General features: G+C 23.6%; 1 protein-coding gene across 2 annotated transcripts in view; it reads left to right on the forward strand.

The window, feature by feature from the left end:
• Positions 1-11,810, forward strand: part of LOC129971540 (GRIP and coiled-coil domain-containing protein 2-like) — a 39,503-nt gene that overhangs the window by 4,205 nt on the left and 23,488 nt on the right. The window contains exons 2-5 of one of the 2 annotated variants that reach the window (XM_056085444.1): positions 2,857-2,916; positions 5,299-5,383; positions 5,472-5,605; positions 11,076-11,279. In XM_056085444.1, the coding sequence (XP_055941419.1) occupies positions 2,860-2,916; positions 5,299-5,383; positions 5,472-5,605; positions 11,076-11,279 (480 nt within the window). In that variant the 5' untranslated portion in view covers positions 2,857-2,859. Of the gene's footprint in view, positions 1-2,802; positions 2,917-5,298; positions 5,384-5,471; positions 5,606-11,075; positions 11,280-11,810 lie in introns of both variants that reach the window. The other variant, XM_056085533.1, reaches the window with a different exon arrangement.

An 11,810-nucleotide genomic window follows, 5' to 3' on the forward strand; every position in this document is an offset into this window, starting at 1 on the left:
AGTATTTAACTTACTGTTGCATATATATATATATAAAGATGGTAAAACTAGTTTGGCAATGCAGGGAATTTTTTGAGTATAAATGATACATTACATTAAAATAAAATTCAAATTACAAACATTATTTATTATATCAAAGATTTAGGAGTTCTTTTATGCCATATTAATTTTCTGAAATAATTTTGGTTGTTTTTAGATAAATACCTTTAAAAAATATGTTAGAAGATGTTACTTTTATTTTTATTTAGCATGTGTTATTTCTGATTCAAAATTTATAGTTTTAGATATTTTTTAATTAATAGCAACTGATATTTATTCGTTTGTATTCCAAAACTAAATTATATGCTCCATAAAACTACTTTTCTTACAAAAATCTTCTGATAAAAGGATTGTTAATAGGTAATTATATATTAGTATTGCGATGAATTAATTTAAATAGATCTTAATTTTAAATATTGCATTTTTAAGATCTTGTATTGAATCTGATACTTCTGAGGTTATTATCTTTATAAATTAATGTTGTACTTTAATATCTGAATTTTTTTAAAAATTTTGCATCTTATACCATTAATTTAAGTCTAAAAATTAAGTTTAAAAACTAATTTTTTTTTATTATATAAAAAAATTGTTCATTTGATATTACATTTTTTTTATAATTTTTTTTCCAAGTAAGCTTTGTAATTTGTTGCATTGATCATTTTACACTTCAGACAGTTTCATTTTCAACTTAATTATACATATTATTTGGCAGTGTCTTTGATACTTCCAGAAATACCTTACCTTACTTCCAGAAATGTTTTAATAAAACCCTTTAGTATTTAAAAAAAGCTACATTTGTATTCATTTTGGATATTCTTTAATTTCTGATGTAAAATTATTCAATTTGTAGCCTTTTATATTTAATAGTCTTTTATATTTTTAATTACATAACATAATTAATACTGTTTAGATTTTGAAACATATGCACATAATTGATAATTTTTTAATGGAAAGTTGAATTTGCTATAGATATTGGTTTAAATATTTACACAACCAGTGAACAATATCATTTGCTGTAGATAATATTCCTCTCTTCAATTTTATTAGCTTGTGTTGATAATAAGTTTGTAACATAATCCTCATTTTGCTTTTAATTTGAACTTGTTTAACTTCATTTCTTATATGTTGAGCTGCTTTTATTTAAATATTGTAGCTACAATATATTGGATTTCACTATTATTTTTATCTTTAGTAGTTACAGAATTGAATAAGAATACTGAAAAGTTATATAAAATACAACAAACTGAGATTTTCATTACTATTAAAAAATTTTTTTGGCTACTTTTTATAAAAATATTTATATTTAATATTATAAATAATAAAAGTATAGATTTAAAATAATATCACTAATTAAATCTGTGTATAGTTAGTTGAATGTGCAATGTGATATTCATTTAAAATTTAAGAAATTATATTATTCAAATAAATTTTATCCAAAACATTATTTCTGATAATTGACCATTATTATTATTACTTTCTCTTTTTTTTAAAAAAAAATTACTAATGCTAAAGAAATTATTTTCCTTATGAAATGTGTTTAATAAAGTGTAATCAATATATATATATATATATAATACAAATTTTTATAAAAATCTATAATAAAAAGTAAAAAAAATATTACCAATATGATTTGGAATATATACCATATTATACAAGTTTGTTTGATTTTAGAAAATATTTTAACTAGTCATGTAAAAAGACAAATAGAAGAAGAGTATCTAAAAAAACAACAACTAATTAAACTTAATTTGTAAATGGATATCACTTTTTTAAGAAGTAAAATATTGCAGAACCTATCATTTTAAAGCTGGGGAAAGTACATAAAAATTAATTTTTAAATCATTATTCTAAAATAAAACCATATATTTTTTCTAAACTGAAAACATGCATATTGTATGTTAATAGCATGTAATATATAAAAACCTGAAGGATAGTTTTATTGAAAATCTAATTTATTTCATTCAGTATTTGTATTAAAATTTAAAACTACAATATATTACTCTGTTTATTGAAGAAACTTATTTTAAAAGAATTAAAAAAAAAAAAAACAGTATATTTCAAAGGAATAAAAGCAGTATTAGTAAAATATATGAGTTTTCCTTTTTTTTGTTGTTGTAATCATTATTAAAGGTTTGTCATTTTATTAATTTTATAACTTGGCTAAATTTTTAATGATTTTTATATTAATAATAAAAAGCCATTAATATATATATGTTGGCATAAAAAATTCATAATGGTAAATTTTTTAGATCAAATTCTTATAAAAATATCTTTAATCTTTTATTTTTCTGATCAACAGGAAATTTTCCTTTTAAAATAAACGTGGTGTTAGGTTTTATCTCTGTTATCTTATCATTTTTTATATTTAATTTTCCAACAATACTTGATAAGATTAAAATTAATCTGCATCTGTATTCATCGTTTAAATATATTTCTTCAAATTTAGCATAGAGACAGCAAATATATTGTTTAGCTAATTAAAAAAAATGTGATTTGAAGTATTTAAATAGAAGGGTTTTTTTAAGTATAAAGTATATGGAGAACATTGTTTGCCTTGAAGTGAAAAACAATTCTTTGATGTCTTATGTCAAAAAATTTGTTAATACATCATTTAATTTCCCTGATTGATATCGTCCTTTAAAAAAAAATCTGTTTAGTCCTAGTTTGAATTCTATGCTAGAAAATTGCTTATCTGTACTATTCTATTCTCTCTTAAAATTTTCTTTTAATATAAATTCAAGAAAATGTTATCCTTCACCACAGATGCAATAGTTGCTTAACTATATATTGAAGTGGATCTTGTTTTGCAATTTCTAGAGCATGGCAGAATCCTCGGATGCTGTCCAAGAGGCTGAAGAAACAAAAAAGAAAGTAGTTGTATGTATAAATTTATAATAATTTCAAAATTGCAATTTAATTACAGCTTTTTTTTATTTCAGTCATTGATATCATGAATGTAACTATCAGAAAATTTTTTGCACCAAGTATATGCAAACTTATATTTTTTCGCAAATGCATTAATTCCAGTGTCTCAAAAATTTTAAAACTTTTTAAAGAAAATCATCTTGTATTGAAGTATTTCTTAAAATTACTTGAAGAAAGTAAATTTCTTTTTTTTTTCCTTCGTTAATTAACCAAGCTTACTGTTTATATTTCATTTTTGTAGTCACATTAAAATGTTATGCCCATGAAAAATCAAAAATGAGAAATGTTTAGAGGACCTTTAAATTGAAAGCATTCTGTATACAAGGAATTCATGCACAAGTAACACAAGTTGCATGTTATAGAAATGTTGTATACTTGTTACTCCCATGTCCATAAGTAGATTTCAAAGAAACATTAAAAATAATTTTCTCTTAATCATGTTTAATTTTTCAATGAGAGATCGATACTTAAGTTCTGAAGATTTTTTTTTCCTCATTAAAAACTCAGTTGCCTTCATCTATTTTCACTTTTTTCACTATACATGTGTCATTTTTCTGCATCAGTTTTAGATTTACATTTTAAGAAGTTTAATATATATATATATATATATATATATATATGTAAACATTATTTTATGTGAAGCAGAATGCAGTTTCGAAGACATAGATGAGACATTTAACATTTTTAAATTAATTTTAATATCCATCGGGAAAGAATAATTATTTACAAGCAGAGACATGGACCAGGCATGTTCGCCACAGTGCAGCACAAAAGCAGAAGTGGGGAAGAAGCACGAAATAAATTATCCCTCTTCTTATATAACCTGAGATTCTGACAGGGAAAATACTTCTTTAGTGCTAATATATTATTAAGATTCTGATAGATATTTCTGACGCATGTCAATCACATGTAAAGGAAACACAGGGATCTTTTAAAAAGAATGTGCTGACTGGACAGTTTTCTACCCCTTCACGCAGAGCATGTGAAAGTGTTGGCGTTTAGCAGATTCAGCAATTTTATAAAGCTTCTCTTGAATTAATTAAGTAGAGAAAGTGGAATTGGATCAAGAAATAAGAGAATGAACTTACTATGGGATAAATTAAGATATAACTTTAGAAATTAATCAAAATGAAATTAAAAGTTTAAAATATCATTACACACACACACATTATTAGCTGTCCTTAGTGATTTTGCTTAAAATTATTTCTAATTCATCTTTTTTTATTTATTTCATGTAACTCAAATCTTTTGTAACCCACTCATGATAACTTTCTTTATCCAATTCATTTGTGTGATGCCCTTATATTACTTAAATTTCTTTTTCAAATTGTCAGATTTGACACAGGTGTACTTTTTTTGTACATGGTAATTGCACTTCGGAAGGATTTCTGTTTAAATTTTAGTTAGCATATTAATAAATTAAATATTAACAAATTTCTTTTTGACAATGTTTTTTTTTAAAGTTTTATTTAAGAAATATTATCAAAAAGAAACTACCTTTACATTATCTTTTCATGCCATTCTAATAATACTTGTTGCATTTTCAAATAATTTTTTACTGATTTTTAACAAATTCCTTAAGTATTTATAGTAACACTTACATTTGTTGTAAAGAAATTTGACTAATATCTTTATTTAGTTAAATCTTTCAATATCATTTATGCCACTGTAAAAGTTATGATAATTTTTTTTATATTTTGCTTTTTATTCCATTATATATACTTGCAATGTCGTTCAATTTAATGCACATATGCAATAATCTATCAAACTTTAAAACAAATTTAATTTATTATTTATCTGAGCTTTTTAAGTTTTGCTCCAATTTTAGCAATTTTAACATATGGTACAGTTTAATCTTTTTAAGATATATCTTTCAGATTGAGCAATTTAATTTTACATTTTTTAAAAAATTTTGTCTGAAAAGTTTTATTACTTTTATTATATTGCTAAAATATTAATCCATATTAGCTTCAATTTTCTTTACTCTAATCTAAAACTGCATATATATACAATGTCTATCAAAATGTATTTTTAAAAAATTTTCTGAAAAAATCAAAACAGCGAGATTAAATTAATATAAAACAAATGATATTTCTGGTAACCAACTTAGATGCTAAGGGCATTTATTAAATAATTATTATTAATAAAATTGGATATAAGTTCAACTGAAATGATCAGATGTTGTTAATCTGCTATTATTTATTGGTCATTAACAAGATAAAATTAGAAATAATATGCATCTTATAAATTAAAAATCATTTTTGACTTAATGAATAGTTTCTTATTCATATATGATATTATTATTTAAACAGTAAAAAATTTTCTTTCTTTTAGCTTGAAGAGAAAAGCAAAGAAGATCTTATAAAAATTGTGAAGAAACAACTCACTCTATTACAGAAAGCTAAGGGCAAAACTGAGGGTAATATTATTTACAACAGAAAAACTTATTTTATTCTTTAAAATAAATATTTAATATAAATCCTTATTTTAAATTACTTTCTGCTTAGAACTCAGCAGAAAATGTGTGACAATAGAAGAGGAGAAAAATCAAGCTATGGAAAAAAAGGAGTCTATAATAATAGATTTGCAGCAACAGCTGGAAACTCTTGAACTGAAAATATGTAATTTAACTGAGACTAAAGTAAGTTAAATATTCTCTACAAATCTGAAATAAAATTTATAAGGCTGTTCTTATACAAGTAAAGTTTGTGTAAAAGCTGTCATTAAATTGTTATGTATATTGTTAAATCTATTGAATTCAACAGTTATTTGATTATAACTTTTTTGCACTCTGATTCATATTTTGATTATTTTCCAATAGCTCCCCATATTATATTTGTATCCAATTTGACTAAAATTTCATTTTTCAATTTTACTTCAGTCCTCATAAAAGTATAATTTTTATATGAGATAATCGCTCATATTAATTGCTTTCAATATAAGTTTATTGTAAAAGAAAAGAAAATTGTATAAAGGACAGTTGCCTTCAAAGCTCAGTAATGCTCTCAAGTTAATATGAAAAAAAAGAAACCAAATAAATAATAAATAGATTATTGTTATGATAAATATAGCGAATTATTCAGCTTGTAAGTATTGTTTATTTTAAAAGGAATGTTAAATTTTATAATTTATTGTATAATGTTTTAGATCTCCTAATAATTATAGCATTTTCAAAATAATGCAGCTGAATATTAAATTGTTTATGGATTGTTCTGAAATGCTTTTTAAAATGTAAATGGAGTGCAGTTTCCACTTCAAAATATAATGAATCAAAACATAAATTTATATAATATATAAAAGAATTCTTAATATTTTGTATTAAACATAATTATTTATTTTGGATTTTTATTCAAAATAAGCTCCTCTGGCTTCATTGTATTTCATATGGCAACCAAACAATAATTTGATTAAATATTTCAATTCACATTTGGAATGACCCTTAAAACATGTCGAAGCTGTTTGCAAGGTCGAAATATCATCAAACTTTCACTTATTTAATTTCATTTTTGAAATAAAGAGAAATCACATGGTATTAAATTAGAGGAATATAGTAAGTAATTCAGCTCAATCATTATCTTTTTCTCAAAATTTTTTAAACTATAAATGATATGTGTCTGAGTGCATTATCATACACTCAATTATTTACAATTCATATTCAATATGAATATGACGAATTCTGGCCATAAAACACTTCAAGATGTTAAATAAAACTGGACTTCAATTGTTTGACCAATTGAGACAAATTCTTGTGGATAATGCCCCCATTATCAAAGAATGATAAAAGCATTGTTTTAGCTTTTAACAGAATTTTTCTAGTTTTTGTTTATATGTGGTAAGTTTTTTGAACTTTTATTTTTTATTTTGTCTCTTTGTTTAAATATCAGATTGAAAATATTATGTTTCAGTAACAATAACACGTAGATTTAAAAAAAAAAAAAAAATTGATACATTTTCAGTGGCTAAAATAATGTTTCTACAGTTTTAACTTATTAGTTAAAATTATTTACTCATTTCTTAATTAAGCATAAACATTTGTTTTACCTACATTTTCACATAGAATTGTTTCAATATTTTTTTTAGGTGATGTTTAAAAACTCTTCCATCATTCTAAGTAACATTGTAAAAGAACTTTGTCTTCCATCAGTTTGCAAAAAAAATCTTTCAAATTCTCAAAAACCTAAATGAACTTAATCTTCTGCAATTAATTTTATATCCTAATATATTTTTCCCTTCCAAAAAAAAAAAAATATTGATTTCACAAGGAAACATTTTATCTGTCTAAAATTTTGAAATCTAGTTTTTTTAATATATCCAAAACAGCCAAAAGTAGAAGCTAATGAAGATAAGCATTTCCCTTCTATTTGCTATTAAGTGTTCATTTGCATCTTGTAGTGCTCTTGTATGTTTATGTTTCTCACATCCAAATCCCTTGTTGACTGTAAAAGAGTCATGTACTATTATGATAACACTGTGTAATTTCACTAGAATTTTCATTTTTCATCATTATATATATATAATAATTTGTAATTTACAAAAAATCAAAATTGACACAGAAATATAATATTTGGATGGTCATTAAATTCCAAAATATTTAAGTTATAGTGAGCATGCAGGTACCATCTTAAAACATTAATGTGTAAAAAAAAATCAATAATTCAAAAGTTCCCATTTTTTTTTTTTTTTAAAGAGTTTATTAATCTAGATAACTCATTGTAAACAAGTAAAATTATATTTATATGTAAATCATTAGTAAAATTTAATAGAATTTTAAATTTATTTAAACATTAAAAAATTATTTTCAGAGCAATTGATCAATTATATTTATAAGTATCTGAAAAAGAATAAGTTTCTAGTACTGAAATTTTATTGAGATGTATGTATTATACAAAAAAAAAAAAAAAATAGAAACTTATTTCCAGAGTAAATACCAAAATTTACTAAAAATTACAGAATTCCAAATGACAGAATAACAAAAAAAGCAACACAGAACAGATAATATTTACTTAGGAGAGATATTCTTTTGACATTTACTGTTTACAAATATTGTAGATATACTGTTAAAAGTAACAATATCAAAACCTCTCGCCGTTTCAAATGCCCCTTATAAGCCCACAATTGGTTTTAAATGCAAAATACAAATGCTACAGAAAATGTAGAATTATAATGAATATAACAATTAAATCCTCTATTTTCTAATCAGTGGGAATTTTTAATACCATTTTTTTAAAAAAACCATATTTTCTGATTTAAGCAGTACTGTAGATAAACTTCAAATTATCTGTAAGATTTTTTTTTTTTTTTGAACAGGGATATTTAATTCATTCTATACAGTTTTCATATAATTAAAACTGTTTCAAATACTGGCTGAAAAGATTAAATTCGGAAGAATAATTTATATTGTTACAAATAAATTTTCAAAAAATATTAGATTTCATATTGATCTATATTTTTTTAAGTATGAATATTTAAGTCATTGCTTTTATAATTAAGATTGTTTTAGCTACTGGTAGAAAAATGAATACAAAAATACTTTATATTGCTACAGATGTAACCCCCCCCCCAAAAAAAAAGAAGAAAGAGGAAAAGAGATAAGTTCATCTTATTTTATTTTTCATTAATATAATTTCTAACAAACTAGAAGAATTTTAAACTTTGAAAGAATTCAAAATGTCAAATTCCTCATCATATTATTGATGAAATCTAACTAAAATTCATTAATATAATCAAAAAATAGTTTGTTAATTTCTTTTTGAGTTAAAACTTTCCAATATCCAGGCAGTTTAGTAAGAACATTTTGAGTCTAACAAGCAAAAAGTTTAGTATAAATTGCACATCTGCCCTTGTACATGTACCAGAGACATCAATCAACATGACAGTGAAAGGGGAAGCAATTATTGTCAACAAATAAGATTACTCTGCCCCATTTATGTCTCTCTTTAAAGAAGGAAAAGATACAAACATGTGGCATTTTTGCTGCACAACTGTCTTATAGTAGTTTGTATGAGGGACCATCCAGACCGAACCAAGACCCAGAAGGTTAAAAAAAAAAAGTCACCAAAAACTAGTTCCATCTATTGGTATGATTCAAAGATGCCTTCACCTAATTTTGCATTGAATTAACCATAGCTCTTTGTTCCATTTTACTATTTCAACAAGAAAAATTTTACTTTTTTTTTACTTTTTTTTAAGATTACTCTGCCCCATTTATGTCTCTCTTTAAAGAAGGAAAAGATACAAACATGTGGCATTTTTGCTGCACAACTGTCTTATAGTAGTTTGTATGAGGGACCATCCAGACCGAACCAAGACCCAGAAGGTTAAAAAAAAAAAGTCACCAAAAACTAGTTCCATCTATTGGTATGATTCAAAGATGCCTTCACCTAATTTTGCATTGAATTAACCATAGCTCTTTGTTCCATTTTACTATTTCAACAAGAAAAATTTTACTTTTTTTTTTCAGGAATATCCTTATATTTTTGTACTAGTTAGCTTTTTGATAGCACACCAGAAGTTTATTCACACATGCATAGTTATAATGATAGCACCATTGTAGGTGGAGATCTAGCTCTATTCTTAAAACTTTTGATGCATTTTCTATTAACCTTATCTTATATATTAATCTCTATAATTTTACCTAAATTTCCATCTTCTTATTATTATTTTAAGTAAAATTTTGTCTCCCATATAAATTCTTGTATTGCTTTTCTGCCTTGTCTTCTACATCATTTATATTAAAGGAAAAATAAACTTGTGCTAAAACTTGTCCTGTTTTAAAGTAATAAATATGGCTAAGAAATATATGATAAATATTTATTAAGGTAAAATGTTTTATTTGATATTAATTGATAAAAAGTTTTAAGTGCAATTCAGTATTGTGAGTATAATATCAGCAGTTTTAAATCTTGTTTAATTGATATTTAAGATGATTCCTAATAGTATTATCTTGCAATTCAATATATTTTTTTAAATAAATAATTTTTTATCTATTATTTTCAGAAAAAGTTTTATTTTATTAAAATTCATGGATGATGAACCCATTGCAGCTGCTGATATGCATTCTTTCATCCCTTCCCTCCTTGTGCTTTTGTTTCCAAAACTTTTTTTTTCTTTCCTCTTATATTTACTAATTTTGCAACGGTCAAATTATGGTAATATAATAACTAATAATAAAAAAGGTTATTTATTCATTGCAATTTGACTGTGAAAATTGATTTTTATTTCTTGAAACCTTGTTTTATTAGAAGTTAAAAATCAGAAGCATTTGTACTTCACTTATTACAAAACTAAGCTAAAATTTATTTTTTGTTTTTCCATACTGATTGCAAAGTAGCATGGAAATGAGAGAAAGTGACCTTTCAGTTCTTCTGTAAAAAATTATACATCATCAATAGCAGAATAAATATTTAGCATTTAGTCAATCTTTTTTCTCCTCTTTTTCTCTTTCTTTCTTTATTTTTTAAAACGTTTTTCTTAAATAATGTAATATAGATTATTTCCATTTTATGAATTCTTAATCGCACTATTATTTCTTTAATTAAGAATCAGTTATTCAGGTAAGGTTTAACCATTTTTCACGTACCAGAACAAGCATATTTTTGTATGCATTTTTACACTTGTGATTCAGAAATAATTAAGTATGGGATTACAATTTATATTTTTTCAGAATTAATACATTTACTTTTTGATCTTGCATTCATAATTTTTTTTCAAATGATAAATTTTAAAATAATATAGGAATATATTAAAAAAATATTTTTAATATTCATGATTTCATTTATTGTGCAAAGACTTTAGTTTTATATTTAATTGTTCATAAATTATTTTTAAAAAGTGTAAAAATATAAATGTGACATTTAAATATCCCCCCCCCCACACACACACACTGTTTCTGTTTTTCTGACATTCTTTTGTTCTTAAAGTTCTTGTAAAATTTTCTGATATTTTTTAGTCCTATCAAAAATTATTTAAGTAAAAATTGGAACCTTTTGATGTATAATTACTTTTTGTGTATTGAAATATTTCATTTTATATGCAATTAATAGACTTTTTTACTTTGAGAGAGTTTTTGTTGTAAATCCATATTAAATTGAATGTTTTACATTTATATTTAGGATAAAATTTCAGAAGAGAAGAACAATGCAATTACTAAGTTAAATGACAAAATAAAATCCTTAGAAGCTGAAAAGAATGGCTATTTTGCATCACTGAGTGAAAAGGAAGAACAAATTCAATGTTTATCTATGCAAATGGCTACTGTTAAAGAAACATGCCACTGTCTACAAAATGAACTTTCAAATTTACAAAAAATTAATAATGTAAGTTGCATTTTTTCTCTTTAATATAGTTGCAGATAAAAATTTCTTTAAAATTATTTCTATGCTAAGATTCATTATAATGCTATTATGTTGTTAATATTGCAGTAGATATAGACTGTACATTTTTAGTATTTTTTGTTAAAAATTTAATATGAATCATTTCAGAATGGCTGTAGATTATTACATAAATTCTTTTAAGAATTTGATTGCATTCTTTATAGTATCTTGTTTAAAAATTGTATAATAGTATATACCTTTTATGATCTATCTGCTCCCTGTGCATTTTATAACTGACTTTTGTCAAATTGTAAAATACAGTTCTAATTGGTTGATGTACTCAGCTCCACTTGCATTTCTGTACATATTTTAAGAGTCTCTTGTAATCATTTTGATAAAATTTAAGAATATTCATAAAACATTGTTGTTTTTAATGAACTCCATGAATGGTGAATTGATGGTCTAATTCTTGTTTTAAATAAACTGTAAAATTATGTTTAAGAAAATACCAAGCAACACTTCTAAATGCAGATT

This window comes from Argiope bruennichi, chromosome 1, assembly GCF_947563725.1.
Source record: "Argiope bruennichi chromosome 1, qqArgBrue1.1, whole genome shotgun sequence".
In the NCBI taxonomy this organism is placed as follows: domain Eukaryota; kingdom Metazoa; phylum Arthropoda; class Arachnida; order Araneae; family Araneidae; genus Argiope; species Argiope bruennichi.